This window comes from Hylobates moloch, unplaced genomic scaffold (assembly GCF_009828535.3).
Source record: "Hylobates moloch isolate HMO894 unplaced genomic scaffold, HMol_V3 SCAFFOLD_15, whole genome shotgun sequence".
Taxonomy (NCBI): Eukaryota; Metazoa; Chordata; class Mammalia; order Primates; family Hylobatidae; genus Hylobates; species Hylobates moloch.
The window spans coordinates 70,966,663-70,984,641 of record NW_026652290.1 but is presented as its reverse complement, the minus strand read 5'-3'; the positions used below and the strand labels follow the sequence as shown (position 1 = coordinate 70,984,641).

General features: G+C 44.6%; 1 protein-coding gene and 1 long non-coding RNA gene across 10 annotated transcripts in view; one reads left to right on the top strand and one right to left on the bottom strand.

The window, feature by feature from the left end:
- Window positions 1–11,841, bottom strand: part of PSME4 (proteasome activator subunit 4) — a 134,637-nt gene extending 122,796 nt beyond the window's left edge. For 8 of the 9 annotated variants that reach the window (XM_058428429.1, XM_058428428.1, XM_058428430.1 and 5 more), the window contains exon 1: window positions 11,283–11,526. In XM_058428429.1, coding sequence (XP_058284412.1) covers window positions 11,283–11,524 — 242 coding nt within the window. In that variant the 5' untranslated portion in view covers window positions 11,525–11,526. Of the gene's footprint in view, window positions 1–11,282 lie in introns of all 9 variants that reach the window. The other variant, XM_032177001.2, reaches the window with a different exon arrangement.
- The window catches only part of LOC131381309 (uncharacterized), a 42,275-nt gene continuing 36,136 nt past the window's right edge, over window positions 11,841–17,979 (top strand). The window contains exons 1-2 of the long non-coding RNA XR_009209959.1: window positions 11,841–12,066; window positions 14,455–14,552. This is a non-coding gene — a long non-coding RNA (uncharacterized LOC131381309). The remainder of the gene's footprint in view (window positions 12,067–14,454; window positions 14,553–17,979) is intronic.

Sequence of the window (17,979 nt, the reverse complement as noted above, 5' to 3'; positions counted from 1 at the left end):
ACCTGTATATTCAAAAAGCATTTATAGAGCAAACAACACATACAAGACAATAATGACTCAAATAGTTCCTTTGGGCCAAGAACTCGCAATCAAATAAGACAGTCAGATACGAGACTCCAAGTACCTGGAAGACGAAACATGTAAAAGTGAAATAAAATAAAGCATTAACAGACTTTTGTGGATTGATTTTTTTAGCGCAATTTTCATCATATATTAAGTGGTCATTGACTTTGAAAGTTTAGAAAGCTGTCATCACTTAAGTTATACTCTAAAGAGGCAACCTGAAGTCAAAATAATCTGACCATCTGCAGAATTAAGAGTCATAGGAGGCCAGGCATGGTGGCTCACGCCTGTAATCCCAGCACTTTGGGAGGCTGAGGCAGGTGGATCACTTGAAGTCAGGAGATCAAGACCAGCCTGGCCAACATGGAGAAACCCGTCTCTACTAAAAATACAAAAATCAGCCAGGCATGGCAGCAGGCGCCTGTAATCCTAGCTTCTTGGGAGGCTGAGGTGGGAGGATCACTTGAACCTGGGAGGTGGAGGTTGCAGTGAGCCAACATCAGGCCACTGTACTCCAGCCTGGGCAAGAGAGCGAGACTCCATCTCAAAAAAAAAAAAAAAAGGCACAGGAGACAACTCTAGCTAGAGGAGCAGATCAAGGATGCATATTTCTGTGGCAAGGAGCAATAACTAACAGAATAAAATGTCGTATGTTTCTATTCTAGTTTGCTTTGCAACTATCAACATAATCAACTCTGGATACAACATTTATTGCTTTCAACCAGTAGCCAAGTAAGCAGGAACAACATGGTTCTACAAGTTTGTTAAGAACTCAAACTGCTGTCAGTCCCTTGGGGAAGTCACTTAATCTCTGTAAAATCTGGCTTTCTTTACAAGGCTATGGTGACAGACTGATAAATGTACGTGAAAGATGCTATAACTTAACTGTTCTTCAGTGGGCTCTGTGTACCAGTTGCTTTTGAATTTTTTTTATGTTCAGATGTATCACCTGGTTTGAAAACCACTGGACTGGCCAGGCGCGGTGGCTCACACCTATAATCCCAGCACTCTGGGAGGCCAAGGCGGGCGGATCACCTGAGGTCAGGAGTTCGAGACTAGCCTGACCAACATGGAGAAACCCAGTCTCTACTAAAAGTACAAAACTAACCGGGCATGGTGGCGCATGCCTGTAATCCCAGCTACCCAGGAAGCTGAGGCAGGAGAATTGCTTGAACCTGGGAGGCAGAGGTTGCAGTGAGGCGAGATGGTACAATTGCACTCCAGCCTGGGTGACAGAGCAAGACTCCGTCTCAAAAAAAGAGAGAGAAGAAATGTTAAGTGTAAACCAAATATAGAAGTAGTCAACCTCAAGGTTCCAAATGGGAATATTTATAGTATGTGCTGCTTTTAACATTCCAATAGAGGTCTCAATGAATGCAGGGGTTTTCTGTTGCTGTTGTTGTTTGCTTACCGTTTTTACCACCATGCTCTCGGTTTGGTGTTCATATAGAATGAGACTTTGATCTAATTTTCTACAAAGGTTAGACAGAAACATAGATTAGGATTTTTGTATTTGAAAAGGGGGGAAGAGGCGCTAGGTGCAGTGGCTTATGCCTGTAATCCCAGCACTTTGGGAGGGCAAGGAGTTATTTGAGCCCAGGAGTTTGCGGCCAGCCATGGCAACATAGTGAGACCCTGTCTCTACAAAAATAAAAATAAAATAATAATAACCTAGCTGGGTGTGCTGGTACATGCCCGTGGTCCCAGCTACTCCAGAGGCTGAGATGGGAAGATCGCTTGAGCCTGGGAGGTTGAGTTTGCAGTGAGTTGTAACAGCGCCATTGCACTCCAACCTGGGCGACAGAGCAAGACCCTGTCTAAAAATAAGGGGGGGAAGGGGGATGTTTGAAATGCTCATTCCCCGTTGCAGTAAAGAAACAGCACTTGAACATAAATTTAATTTCCTCAGCAAGGCCATTTTTATACTTTCTGCAGAAAGGGTACACTCACCAGCAGTTTTGCCAGGCGCATACACCAAAAAAGGAGACAGGGTCATTTATAACCTGATGCGTCCAACCTACTGTTGTGTCCGGTTTCCACTGGCTAGAACGGGACCTCACATTCTGTATTGTCCCGATTGGCTAGCAACTTAGAACTTTTTAAAAGAGGCAAAGGCAGAGAACAAAGGAAGGAGGAAGTAACTTGTGGAATGCTGAGAAAGATAAAAACACCTTCCAATAAGGAAGAGGAACAGGCTATGATCTACTGCTTGCTTGGACCAGAATAAGCATGCCAGGGCAAATATTTAGGCTAAATTGTGGGAGCTAAGAACATAAAGTACATTGATTTCTTTATTACGGCTAGCAGATATTTAAGAATGTTAGCATGGGTCTTTGAATAAATTTTGCTTCTAAGAGAAGTTACTATTTATTCCTAATTAGATGGGGAGGAAAGTCTTTGAAGAGGAACCTCTACTTTTTACAGGGGCGAAAGGGATTCTCTAAAAATAAGTCTCATTTAACAGAAAAAAGTTAATTCCCAGGTTCCATAAGAAAAACAGTTCTTAGAAGTTATATAGTTATATGCTTATTTACAAGCTTGCCAAAAAAACAGTAAAAATTTGCCTCCACTTCAATTAACAACATCTATTTCAAATACAAATTTATTTTACAACACTGCAGAAAGAACACTTGGGAAAACCATTCTTAAGTGACATTCAGATCTCAGAACATCAAATGGTACATTTTTTTTTTTTCTAACTGCCTTTCTTAGTGACTCAAAGTAAGGCATTAAAACACAGTGGTCAGAATGAGATTTTCTTTTCAAATAATATATTCAGAATTCCTATTTTCTTCAATTTTTTTGAAGGAGTTGTCACCTGGCCTAGTCTGTCCTAAATGAACAAAAATGTGCACTGAATAAAGCACACGGCTGGGCGCGGTGGCTCACACCTGTAATCCCAGCACTTTGGGAGGCTGAGGCAGGCGGATCACCAGGTCTGGAGATCGAGACCATCCTGGCCAACATGGTGAAACCCCATCTCTACTAAAAACAGAAAAATTAGCCGGGCATGGTGGCTGCACCTGTAGTCCCAGCTACGCAGCAGGCTGAGACAGGAGAATCACTTGAACCCAGGAAGTGGAGGCTGCAGTGAGCCGAGATTGTGCCACTGCACTCCAGCCTGGGAGCAGAGCGAGACACAGTCTCAAAAAAAAAAAAAAAAGAAAAAAGCACACATACCATATGCAGTGGCTCACGCATGTAATCCCAACACTTTCCCAACACTTTCAGGAGGCCAAAGTGGGAGGATCACTTGAGCCGAAGAGTTCAAAGCCAGCCTGAGCAACATAGTGCGACTTTGTCCCTACAAAAACTTTAAAAATTAGCTTGGCGTGGTGGTATATATCTGTAGTCCAAGCTAACCAGCAGCCTGAGATGGGAGGATCGCTTGAGCCCAGGAGCTCAAGGTTAAAACAGGGAGGTATGATTGCACTCCCTATGACTCCAGCCTGGGTAACAGACCAAGACTGTCTCTTCAAAAAAAAACACACAAAAAGGAAAGAGCACAATGGAACTTCCAGAAGGCAGAAAACTTGCACTGATACATCCCAAACGCCAAAACCAGTGCCCAGCCCACGCAATGCACTCAAAAAATTGTGTTCAAAGAAGACTGATGTCTGCCTCTACTACACTGTATTAACCCATGACTGTGCACTAACCTATGAGCCTCTTGTGTATTCATTTTTTAAATGACGGTAACTTAAGAGAATATTTGTTACCCCAGGATTGAGACTAAGTCTTCAAAGGTAAGAGGCAGAAATGAAAGATGTCATAATGTGAAAGTGTTCATTAATGAGCTATTCTCTTGATCTCTGTCCATGAGATTTGATTATAGTAAACCTTAGACAAAAAAATGCAAATGAAATGGAAACTCAGTAGTAAAATCACAAATTTGGCAAAGAAGCAGAACCTCATGAGATTGATCAAAGTGATAATAGATGTTAATTTTTTTAGGTTTTATAATAGTATTGGTATTGCTTTTTTAAAAAAATTCCTTTTCCTTTGAAGATATATACTGGAAACATTTATGAATAAATAATATACTTCAAAAACAATGGGGAAAGGGGATGATGAAAAGAACATAACTGGCCATGAGTTAATCAATTGAAGATAGGTGATGAGGTTCATTATATTGTCTTTTGAATATTTGATATTTTTCATAATAAAAAATATTTAATGAAACGAGTTTAAATATTAGAAAACTTCAAATCAGAAACACACATATGCTCACTGGCCAATGATGTTCAGGAAGAAATAGCCAATTAACTACTGAAAAGAAAAATGACAAGCTGTTTTCAAGAAATTACTGAGAGATCTCTGGAAAACAGTAAGGGCTTCAAATATTTTTGAAAAAAAAGTATATGTGTGACAGCATCATGAAAAATCAAATGTGTGCATGTGTAGAGACAGAGGGTATACAGGAACTCTATACTTTCCATTCAATTTTGCTGTGAACCTAAAATTGCTCTCAGAAATAAAATTTTTGAAAAAATCAAATATGAAATATGTCTTACTGTGCTATTGCATTATACAACTTTATCAAAAAAATTCACGTTCTCCAAAATCAGTTCCTTTGGAAAATCAACTTTCTCCTACAAAGAAAGTTTGGTTGCCATTTTGAATGATCACTTAATAACAAAGACAAACCTCTTCTATCACTCTCTCTAACTGGTTCTCACTGATGAGTCTGGTAATTTGTCAAAATTTCAAGATTCATTTACAAATAAAACCACTTGCATTTATTGTGTACTTCAATTTCATACTCAAACATTAGATACTCTTAGGTGCCTCATACCAGACAACGCAGATTCAGCACTTAGCATTTCCTTTCTTTCCCAACACGGGGATGATATGAATGTGGGTGCTCCTGTGGCCATTTATTACTTTCCACAAGAGAAGGTTTGTGTATTTGATAACTCATATCTTGACTACACTTAAGTTTCTGGTGGTTACATAATCTAATCAAATACATTATGTGGTTTCAACTGGGATAATCAATCCAGGAAGACTGCATAATATTTGTAATAATAAAACAACTGTACTTTCAATTCTAAAGGGTGCCACGGTTTTAATTAGCAATTAAAATGACTTCACACTATAATATAGTCACTTAATCATAAAACAATACAAAACATGTCACTGTAGCAAACAAGGGATCTAAATTTGCTTCATCTTACACCAAACCCACATACTTTACTAAAATCAGAATTCTGTTTAAACACACACACACACACACACACACACACACACGAATCATGGCTGGGATAAGTTGTAGGAAACAGTAACCCATTCGCTTATTCTCCATCCTTTTCCCGCCCTTTCCTCCAGACCAATTTACCAGTTTAAAAGGAACAAAGAGCTAGAAAGGCCAAGTGATTTTTTTTTTTTTTTTTTTAAGACAAGAGTCTCCCTATGTTGCCTAGACTGGAGTGCAGTGGCGCGATCTCGGCTCACTGTAGCCTCTGCCTTCCAGGTTCAAGCGATTCTTCTGCCTCAGTCTACAGGCGAGTGCCACCACACCAGGCTAAATTTTGTATTTTTAGTAGAGACAGGGTTTCACCATGTTGGCCAAGGAACTCCTGACCTCAAGTAATCCCAGCCTCCCAAAGTGCTGGGATTACAGGCTTGAGCCGCCACACACAGCGCATCCAAGTGATTTTTCGAACAGTATGCTGTAGAGCCCTGAGGAGGTTTCAAGGGTTCTATCATCAAAGAAGTATTTTTTTTTTTTTAATGAGTAGGGTTTTAATTTGCCTGAGGAATCCCATTTCAAATTTAAAATTTTGTTTGGGGTTTTTTTTTTGTTTTTTTTTTTTGAGTAGGAGTCTCGCTCTGTCGCCCAGGCTGGAGTGCAGTGGTGCAATCACGGCTCGCTGCAGCCAGCCTCCATCTCCCAGGTTCAAGCAATTCTCCTGCCTCAGCCCGGTGAGTAGCTGGGACTACTGGCACCCACCACCACGCCCGACTAACTTTTTTTTCTATTTTCAGTAGAGACGGGGTTTCACCATGTTGGTCAGGCTGGTCTCAAACTCCTGACCTTGTGATCCACCCACTTCAGCCTCCCAAAGTACTGGGATTACAGGCGTGAGCCACCGCGCCCGGCCAAAATTTGGTTTTTTAACATTCAACTACTGGCACTACGTGGTGGCTCATGCCTGTAATCCCAGCACTTTGGGAGGCCGAGATCTCGGGTGAATCATTTGGGGCCAGGAGTTGGAGACAGCCTGGGCAACATGGCAAAACCCCCTCTCTAATAAAAATACAAATATTGGTCAGGTGTGGTGGTACTCACCTGTAATCCCAGCTACCTGGAGGCAGAGACACGAGGATTGCTTGAACCTGGGAGGCAGAGGCTGCAGTGAGCACAGATTGCGCCACTGCACTCCAGTCTGGAAGACAGAGCGAGAATCTGTCTCAAAAAATATAAAAATAAAAAATAAAACACTCCACTACTAAATTTAAAGTTTGAAAAACCACTAATAATCTAAATTCTCGCCAGGATAATAATGTTAGGCAGGGCACGGTGGCTCACGCCTGTAATCCCAACACTTTGGGAGGCCGAGGCGGGCAGATCATTTGAGGTCAAGAGTTTGAGACTGGCCTGGCCAACATGGTGAAACCCTGTCTCTATTAAGAGTACAAAAAAATTAGCCAGGTGTAGTGGCACGTGCCTATAATCCCAGCTACTCCGTCTCCAAAAAAAAAAAAGATAATAATGTTGGAGGCACGGCTAGATACACCTCACATACAGATAACCTGAGGTGTTCTAACGAGCACCCACAGCCCCTCATGAAAGGTCCAGAAAGGCAAGAGGGCAAAATCAAGTTTTTTGGGTTTTTTGTTGTTGTTGTTTTTGAGATGGAGTCTCATTCTTTCGCCCAGGCTGGAGTGGCGCTCGGCTCACTGCAACCTCCACCTCCCAGATTCAAGCGATTCTCCTGCCTCAGCCTCCTGAGTAGCTGGGATTAAAGGCGTGCACCACCATGCCAGGCTAATTTTCTTAATTTTAGTAGAGATGGAGTTTCACCATGTTGGTCAGGCTGGTCTCGAACTCCTGACCTCATGATCCATCTGCTTCGGCCTCCCAAAGTGCTGGGATTACAGGCGTAACAAAATCAAGTTTTAAGAATACCTTTCTTCAACTCCCTTCATTCTCTACATAGGCCATACCAGTTATCTACCAATATTTCACTTACAGTGTCCATGAGCTGTCTGCCATTGTCCAAAGACCATTAATTTGTTCCTACTTTCTCTAATTTGTTTCAACTTCTCTGATTTGTCTCCTCCCTTATTAAAAATTTCCCTTGTGATGTGTTACATCACACAACCTCTCTTGACCAGACAGTTCTAGTACTTTTTAAATTGTCTGTACAGGAAAGCCTCTATCACATGGCCAAGTATTTTTTTTTTTTCTTCGAGATGGAGTCTTGCTCTGTGCCCAGGCTGGAGTGCAGTGGCATGATCTCGGCTCACTACAAGCTCCGCCTCCCAGGTTCACGCCATTCTTCTGCCTCAGCCTCCCAAGTGGCTGGGACTACAGGCGCCCGCCACCACGCCCGGCTAATTTTTTGTATTTTTAGTAGAGATGGTGTTTCACCATGTTAGCCAGGATGGTCTCGATCTCCTGACCTCGTGATCCATCCGCCTCAGCCTCCCAAAGTGCTAGGATTACAGGCGTGAGCCACCATGCCCGGCCTCACATGGCCAAGTATTTAAAAATATAGAAATAATCTTTCTTCAGAGATGCTAAACAGACCTGCAAGTTTCTAAATGGACTGCAACTACTAAAAATAAAGAAAAAAGTCAAAAAGAGGGCTGGGGCGGTGGCTCAGCCTGTAATCCCAGCACTTTGGGAGGCCGAGGCACGCAGATCACCTGGGTTCGAGACCAGCCTTGCCAATATGGTGAAACCCCGTCTCTACTAAAAATACAAAAATTAGCCAGGCATGGCAGCGCACAACTGTAATGCCAGCTACTCAGGAGGCTAAGGCAGGAGAATCGTTTGAACCGGGGAGGTGGAGGTGGAGGTTGCAGTGAGCCAAGATAGTGCCACTGCACTCCAGTCTGGGCCAACAGTGTGAGATTGTCTCAAAAAAAAAAAAAAAAAAATCAAAAAGAGGGACCAAATGTAAAGCCTGAGAACCTTCCAAATCAGAACTTGGTCCCGAACACACCTCTGATGTCCAGATTAGGGGTGCACAATTCTGATCGGCAAGATAGTCCCAGTAACTCTCAACTGCATTTACACTTTGGTCTTTAGGAATGTACTTGATCTATGCAACTGTTTCCAGTATTTTACAAATTATTCAAACAGTTCTTGTAGAAAGATACACACAATGACTGATGTGAAGCTTGACAAGATTTAAAGGCGGGCGGATCGCGAGGTCAGGAGATTGAGACCACAGTGAAACCCCGTCTCTACTAAAAATACAAAAAATTAGCCGGGCGTGGTGGCGGGCTCCTGTAGTCCCAGCTACTCGGAGAGGCTGAGGCAGGAGAATGGCGTGAACCCGGGAGGCGGAGCTTGCAGTGAGCCGAGATTGCGCCACTGCACTCCAGCCTGGGTGACAGAGCGAGACTCCGTCTCAAAAAAAAAAAGATAAATAAAACTGCAGAATACCAGAGTAGAAATGCTTCTCAAGAATTTAGTCCAGGCCGGGTGTGGTGGCTCACACACGTAATCCCAGCACTTTGGAAGGCCGAGGTGGGCAGATTGCTTGAGGTCAAGAGTTCAAGACCAGTCTGACCAACATGGTGAAACCCTGTCTCTACTAAAAATACAAAAAAAGTAGCCAGGCCTGGTGGCAGTGGCCTATAATCCCACCTACTTGGGAGGCTGAGGCAGGAGAATCACTTGAACCCGAAAGGCAGGGGTTGCAGTGAGCCAAGATCCCGCCACTGCACTCTAGCCTGGGCAACAAAGCAAGACTCCACCTCAAAAAAAAAAAAAAAAAAAAAGAATTATTTAGTCCAATCCCCTCATTTCATGCACAAGAATACTGAAACACATGATTAAGTAACTTTCCCACAGTCTCAGAGCTAGTGGGAGAAACTAGATTTTCTTTTCATTACCACTTTCTATTCTACGAAGTACTAAATACGATCACCACTCAGCTTTCGTCACACGTTTTGGCATTATTCAGATGTTCACTTATGCAACACAGAAGGCTTAAAAAACAACAAGCACAACTATAAACAGGTCACCTTAACATGACTTGGGAAAAAAACACACCCAAGATCACAACATGTCCCACCGCATTCAAAACGTCTCATAGTGCAATACCAAGAATCAGTTTTCAGCATCTAGCCACTATTCCAAAATAAAATTCTACCCAATAGCATTTCTTGCTGGTTATTTAGCTATAAATGGTTATGGGTTCATGGGTATTAAGCCATCAGCTATCTGCAATCCAGCCCTAAACACCAAACATTAGCTCCATTGTTATTTTTAGCCCTTTCTAGGTAAAAACTTTTACCTAATAAGCCAAAACAATAACAAAACTCGGAGGGCTAATTTACCAAACTTGTTGACAATAAATGCTTCAGAAAACAATGCGTAACTATGCCTTGGTAGATTCTAGGTTCATAAATCCAAAGCAGATATGCCTTCACACCATGGCATATTTATATACTGTACACTAAAAAAAGCTGTTTGCGTCCCCAAAAATGGTAGGTATTCTCTGGCAAGTCTAATCCAAGTGATTAAAACGGGGAATTACTGTAACAAAGTGACTATTTTTACTGTGCCTGAGTAACACAAAAACCTAGGAGTCTCACTTGAAAAAGCATTTGGATTGTAACTATTTATAAAATATTCTTTTTTGACTAAACGTGGTTCTCCCTGTTGCATTCCTGCTTCTGCCGCCCCTCACCTCCATTCTCCTAAGGATACTAACACGAAAAACTTCTTTATACTCTAGTCAAGGGGAGAGCTGTTAACCTTGACATTTTATGATCACTGTCTGAAGAGGGCAAATTACATGTTTTAGTTTTGCTACTTTTTAATTAAAAAGGTCCAACCCACCCCTCAAGTGGAAATGAGAAATTTGTCAGAGGCCCCTTAATAATTGGCAGATGAGAATCATCCAGTGAATATAGACAAAACTATTACAAAACCCTGAGTCATCACTCAGTTCAATCAGCAGATTTGGGTAAACACTCAATGAGTGAGTTATGTCTTGTGTGTTCCCCCGTCCATACCCACATACGTGAACATACCATGTTACTAGATTTTATGTACAGTTAACCAAACAAGATACAGCAAAATTCTTTCTTAAAAAGCTCTTCGGACACAGTAAAGATGCCCATCCAGCAAGTAAATGTAACCTTTTTTCCCCCATTGTATTTTTACTCTTTTTTTTTTTTTTTTTTTCTAATTTCAGTGACACTATAGTTTGAAGCTAGTTTACAAACAGAACTCCTGAAACTGATTTAGGTAATCTCTTAATCTGAGTAACTCAAAAAATTAACACAAGCCTGTTATTAATATCGCCCTGGACATCCTGACAGTGCTCTTCCCTACTTTCCTCAGTATCTTAAAGGTCTCTCCAAAAGAAATGTCACAACAGGAGCAACACACAATCCTTAAGATCTTAAACAACACTGTCCACATAAGACGTTAAGCTCAAGAATGAGGTCTGACTTTAAACCAACCTTTTCGATCAACTCCGCCAGGTCTGAGGGGGCCCCAAAAAAGCAAAACCCGTAAGCTTCCCTATGGTCTTCTTTCCATTCAGAAAGTTACTAGACGCCAACGGAGATGCGAAGAGGCGGGGATCGCAGGGGAAGGAAGAACCGGAGGAAGCAGGGAGACAAGTCAAGGAACTCCCCCAAAGACAAATCCTCTTTGCCCCGCCTCTCCCATGCGCAATGGTCCACGGAGGACCCCTGAGAAAGGCTCACCTCTCTCCCTCGGGGCCGGGGCCCTTGGGCTCCCCAGGGCCCCCCAGGTGGGAAGACAACAACCCGAACACTTCGGGAGAAGCAAATGGGGAGGACGCAGAGGGCTGGTGAAGACCCGGTAAGTCCCGTAGGAAAGTGGCAGGGAGGACGGCTTGAGTGCTTCATAGGCTCTGTCACGACCCTGGGATCACCGCTCGGGGACAGCTCCAGCGAGGACAGAGCTAAGGGTCCAGCCCTCTGGACAAAGAGCACCCATCCCCGACACCTCTCACTGAGCCTTTCCCCCCGGCCCGGCCCGCAGGTCCGGGCACACTTACGTGGAGAGTTTCCTGGTCCAGAAGAGGCCCCCGGGCCACAGCTCTTGGAGCTGCACGGCCCGGCCCAGGTTGCATTTGATCTGGGCCAGCTGCAAGTCGGACTCGGCGTCTAGCCGCTCCGCGTAGGGCAGCAGCTTGTTGTAGACGATCTCCTTCTGCGGGACGAAGCCCCGCGGGCCCGGCTTGGGACGCCCGCCCGGCTCCGGGGGCTCTCCGACTCTCGCCCGCTCGGCCGGCTCCATGAGCCCAGAGACACCCCCCCCACCCCCTCCCACCCTAACCCTCCCAGGCCCCCACCCCTCTCCGGGCTCCGCCTCCTCCGCGTCTTCGTCGCCCTGCGGCCGCCGGCGGCCCGTCGCCCTCGGACCGATCGCTAGGCCCCCTTCCCTGGCCGGCGTGCTGCTGTGCCCCGCGCGGTTCCCGGTTCGTTGGCGGCGGCAGCGGCCGCTCTGCCCGCCCCGCACCGGCTCTGCTGGTGACGCTGCAGCCGCCGGGCCCAGAGGTTCCGGACCGGCCTCAAGTCACTTCCGGGGCGGGGCGGGGCGGGGCGGAGCGACGGCGTCGCGGGAGGCGGTGGTGGCGGCAGCTGGAGCCCAGCGGGCTGCGTCTTCCTCGCCGTGGGCCCGGCTCGGAGCCCCCAACCCGGGCCTCACCGGCCCAGCGTGAGGCTGCCTCACCGGAAACACGAGGCCGAATTCCAAGCTATTGTCCTGCTTCTTCGGGGGTCGCGCACTCCTGGCGGCAGCCTACCGGAGCCCCAGTCGCCACGACAGGCGGCAGCCAGGTCGGCCTGGTCCCCCTAGCCGAGCAGCCCCGGCTTCTGGGTTACAGGGGTTTATGGAAAAGCCTACGTACCCACTTGCTCCTTATAGATTTATTTACTCCATCCCGCTTGTTCCTTATAGATTTAATTATTCTGTCCCCTTTAAGTCCCCATCTTTCTGGTATTCCGGCCGCCATCATTCCAAAGAAGAAAATAGTTACTCGCTCAACAAATGCTATTTGAACAGCTGTTTTGTGTGTAAGGCACTACGTTTAGGCTATTGAGATAGAAAGTTTAACCTGGTTTCCGCCCTCCCAAGGACTTAGTCTAGCAGAGATAAAGACGTGAATTACAAGATAATGCTCTTAATTGCTAGATAAGTACAGGAGTCCTTAGGAACTCTACAGAGAAGTTGAAACTAGGGGGTTTGAGAGGGTGTGAGTTTCCTAGAAGTGATACTTAATTTAAGCTGTAAAGGTTGAGTGCAAAGTTGGTTAGAAAAAGGAGGGAGAAGAACACATATTTCAGCTGAGAGAACAGCTCTGAGGTTGCAAGCATGTATTCTAAACATTCAAAGTTCAAAACAGCGTAAGAGAGGGGACGGAGAGATGAGACTGAGAAGGAAATCCTAAGGAATTAAGAGCTTTATCCTGGAGACAAACTTCCAAAAGATTTTAAGCATAGCAGTGGGATGAGATAATTTACATTTTTTAAGAATCACTCTGGCGGCCGGGCGCAGTGGCTCACGCCTGTAATCCCAGCACTTTGGAAGGCCTAGGCGGGCGGATCACGAGGTCAAGAGTTCGAGACCAGTCTGACCAACATGGTGAAACCTCGTTTCTACTAAAAATACAAAAAAATTAGCCGGGCGTGGTGTCAGGCGCCTGTAATCCCAGCTACTCGGGAGGCTGAGGCAGGAGAATCGCTTGAAACCGGAAGGTGGAGGTTGCAGTGAGCCAAGATTGCGCCAGGGCACTCCAGCCTGGGCAACAAGAGCGAAACATCATCTAAAAAAAAAAAAAAAAAGGCCGGGCGCGCGGTGGCTCACGCCTGTAATCCCAGCGCTTTGGGAGGTCGAGGCGGGTGGATCACGGGGTCAGGAAATCGAGACCAACCTGTCTAACATGGTAAAACCCCGTCTCTACTAAAAATACAAAAAAATTAGCCGGGCGTGGTGGCGGGCACCTGTAGTCCCAGCTACTTGGGAGGCCGAGGCAGGAGAATGGCGTGAACCCGGGAGATGGAGCCTGCAGTGAGCCGAGATCGTGCCACTGCACTCCAGCCTGGGTGGCAGAGCGAGACTCCGTCTCAAAAAAAAAAAAAAAAATCACTCTGGCTTCGTCTGGAAAATGGGTTGGAACTGACAAGATTGAGAACTGGAGGACCTCTTAAGGTGTGACATAATAATGGCCTGGATGTCAGTTGAAATTGAGAGCTACTTCAGCAGAATGGCTTGGGCTTAGTAGTTGACTGAAAGTGAAAAATTAAAAAGGAGAGACAAGATGACGCTGGGTAGATAGGTGAAGTCCTTCACTGAGATAAAGAACAGCAGAAACAGCTTGGGAGGCAGAATGCCTATGAGATGGGTATGTTGACATATGTATCAGGAGGGCGATCTAAACTGAGATGCGGATTAGCGTGTAGATGGACGACAGAAGGGAAGGAAATATACAGTATGAAAAAACAGGGCCCTTCACAAATCTCTGAGGAGCCCCACATTTAAGGACAGACAGAGACAAGGAAGGTAGGCCACAAAGAATATTCACAAAAAGCAGAGAGAGGAGGAGTTCTAGGAAACTGGGTGTCTTATATGGAGAAGTGAACAGTCCTACCTTAGGCAGCTAACAGGTCAAATGAAGTGAAACCGGAAAGGGTTTATTGGATAGTTTATTGATAAAGCACATAAGAACCTTTTCGTCAGAGTGTAGAATAGAAATCTGATTATGCTGACAAAGGACAAATTGGAAGTGAATAAATAGAGGCAGCAAATACAGACAACCTTTTAAAAAATAATGGGGTAGGGAGAGCCGGAAAGAGATGAGTGTCAGGCCTCTGAGCCCAAGCTAAGCCATTATATCCCCAGTGACCTGCCTGTATATATCCAGATGGCCTGAAGCAACTGAAGATCCACAAAAAAAGTGAAAATAGCCTTAACTGATAACATTTCACCATTGTGATTTGTTTCTGCCCCAACCTAACTGATGAATGTAATCTCCCCCACCCTTAGGAAGGTTCTTTATAATCTCCCCAACCCTTAAGAAGGTTCTTTGTATTTCTCCCCACCCTTGAGAATGTAGTTTGTGAGATCCGCCCCCTGCCCCCAAAACATTGCTCTTAACTCCACCACCTATCCCAAAACCTATGAGAACTAATGATAATCCCAACACCCTTTGCTGACTCCTTTTTCAGACTCAGCCCGCCTGCACCCAGGTGAAATAAACAGCCATGTTGCTCACACAAAGCCTGTTTGGTGGCCTCTTCCCACGGACACGTGAGACAATGAGGAGGTACTTGGAATAAAAGGAGGGATTTTTGAATGTGGGATTATATATATGTGTGTGTGTGTGTGTGTGTGTGTGTTTTTTTTTTTTTTGAGTCTCACTGTGTTGCCCAGGCTGGAGTGCAATGGATCGATCTCAGCTCACTGCAATCTCCACCTCCCGGGTTCAAGTGATTCTTCTGCCTCGGCCCCTCGAGTACCTGGGACCACAGGTGCGCTCTACCACATCCAGCTAATTTTTTTTTTTTTGGTGTTTTTAGTAGAGACAGGCTTTCACCATATTGGCCAGGCTGGTCTCAAACCCCTCACCTCGTGATCTGCCCTCCTTGGCCTCCCAAAGTGTTGGGATTACAGGCTTGAGCCACTGAGCCCAGCCGTATTTAGATATATTTAAATATGGATGAAAAGGAGCCAGTGGAGAGAGAAGTTAAAGATATTGGGTGAGGACGACAAAGGGTGGAAGAGAATGTGGAGTCATTGACCTTTAGAAGCAAATCAAACTGTGCTTCCATTGTCAGAGGAGGAAAGCAAGGAAGGAAGGATAGGTGCAGATGCGGGAATGTTTGGTACTAGAAGTTGGAGAAGTTCTTTCTATAGTTTCTATTTTTTCCTATGAAACAAGAGAATGAGAATTATAGGGAAGTGGTAGGTAGATCTGAGGAAATTGAAGAAGCCTTAGAGTAGTCTCAAAATTCAGAAAATTGATTTAAAAAGTTAGAATTGTTTGGCAGGTAAGGCTGGAAGCTTGAATTTACTATTATCTATCTGCACAATTTAATGATTTTTTCCCAATACTGTTTAGTGGCCCAGGATTGTGTGACATACAGTATATACTAGTGGCATACAAGTATAATAGAATGACAAAATATCAAGATAATGTTTTTCATGTTGCCAGTAGTGATGGTAATGTTAGCTACCATTCACTGAGCATTTCTGGCTGCCAGTGCTTTACCTACATTATCTCACTGAATTCTCTAGAGATAATTGAGTTGAGAATATTTGAAAGAGAGTGGTTAAAGTCTAAGTTTGGTTGACGTGTAAGTGAAGAAAGTAGAGAGCTAATAGGGAAGGAGTAGAGAGATGTCAAGACACTTACATCCTGATGAGCTATAAGGGAAAGATGAAAGGATTTGCCTGAGCAAGGGATCTAGAAGAATAGAAATGTTTGGATTTAAGATTTCGAAGAGACCAGCCTGGCCAATATGGTGACACCCCGTCTCTACTAAAAATACAAAAATTAGCCTGGCATGGTGGCGTGCACCTGTAGTCCCAGCAACTCGGGAGGCTGAGGCAGAAGAATTGCTTGAACCCAGGAGGCAGAGGTTGCAGTGAGCTGAGATCGTACCACTGCATTCCAACCTGGCGACGGAGCGAGACTCTGTCTCAAAAAAAAAAAAAAAGAAAATTTCAAAGAAGCAGTTCCAGATGACATTGAACTCCCTAGAAACAAACATCTGAACTGGAAAAGTTGAATAAATTATGGGAGCAAGCAAAATAAGGTCTCTTCCTATTATTCTAAATAAAGTTTCATGGAGAACACTATTGAAATGCTTCCCGGTGAGAAAGTTAGAAGACCTTTCTTTCGGGGAGCTGGTCTGCTCATCAGTGGAGACAGTAACCCAAAGTCTGGGGTGGATTTTCTCTTCTCAGTCCAACTTGTTATCTCTTGAAGGTCAGGAGACACTGCCAAAGGATAACAGCACATTATCCTTTTGAGGCTTGGCTGGGTGGCTCACGCCTGCAATCTCAGCACTTTGGAGGGACAAGGCAGGCGGATCACGAGGTCAGGAGATCAAGAGCATCCTGGCTAATACGCTGAAACCCTGTCTCTACTAAAAATACAAAAAATTAGCTGGGCGTGGTGGCACACGCCTGTAGTCCCAGCTACTTGGGAGGCTGAGACAGGAGAATCGCTTGAACCCGGGAGGCAGAGGTTGCAGTGAGCCAAGATCGCGCCACTGCACTCCAGCCTGGGTGACAGAGCAAGACTCTCAAACAAACAAACAAACAAAACCAGGATGTTACCGTTTTAACCAGACCTGGAGGGAGACACTGACTTCTTATCAGACCCTCAAGGAAACAGACTATAATCACTTTTCTTGCAAGACCCAGAAAATGCAGTGGCCCTTCAAAGAAAATATTCTGAAGAGAGAGGTTCCTTCTCAAGCTGGAGGGATTAGCAGAGACAGTTTTCAATCAAATATTTATGTCTTTGATGTGCTTATTGGAACACTAATTAATCACTTATTAGCAGTGAACAAAAAATGACAGGTTGTTAGTGTCACATCTTGCCCATCTTAGTTTTCTCTGTATATATGATATACTTGGGGCTAGAGATATATTGGCAAGTGAATGAATCTCTGTTGCCAGAAACATAATCTTTTTTTTCTTTTTTAGGCAGGGTTTCACTCTGTCTTCCAGGCTGTAGTACAATGGCCCATTCACAGCTCACTGCAGCCTCCACCTCCTGGGCTCAAGTGATTTTCCCACTTCGGCCTCCCAAGTAGCTGGGACTACAGGTGCACGCTACCATGCCTGGCTAATTTTTAATTTCTTGTAGAGACAGAGTCTCAATGTGTTGCCCTGGCGGGTCTTAAACTCCTGGGCTCAAGCACTCTTCCCGCCTCAGCCTCCCAAAGTGCTGGGATTACAGGGGTTAGCCACCATACCTGGCCAGAAATGTAATCTTTAGAAATATTTGAATTAGAATGATTCATTGCAATGTAATTAAATATCCAGACTTCTGCTGAATTGCAGTTATTAAAGGAACAAGAATATTAGATCTGTTCTGAAGATTTGGAAGGAAAAAAAGAATACTAGATCTGAGAAATGTTGAGAAGTTTTTCCTAGTTCCTGTAGGATTTTTAAGTTTTGAATTTTTCATTCAAAAATCATTTTCATCCAGCCATTGTATCCACTTCACTTCATTTGAACCAGAGTATATATGGAGTTCAGTTTCTCGTAAGAAAAATTACAGCTAGGCCGGGCGCGGTGGCTCACGCTTGTAATCCCAGCACTTTGGGAGGCCGAGGCGGGCGGATCACGAGGTCAGGAGATCGAGACCACGGTGAAACCCCGTCTCTACTAAAAATACAAAAAAATTAGCCGGGCGTGGTGGCGGGCGCCTGTAGTCCCAGCTACTCGGAGAGGCTGAGGCAGGAGAATGGCATGAACCCGGGAGGCGGAGCTTGCAGTGAGCCGAGATTGCGCCACTGCACTCCAGCCTGGGCGACAGAGCGAGACTCCGTCTCAACAAAAAAAAAAAAAAAAAAGAAAAATTACAGCTAAAGGAATGAATTTTTCTCTCATTATTTTAGGCATTTGTTAGGCATTCTGTCATTTCACTAAAATGTAGCCAGATGTGGGCTTCTTTTTGTTTATTTTGGGGGGGATTTGTATTTCTTGAATCAAAAGATTCATCTTCATCAATTATG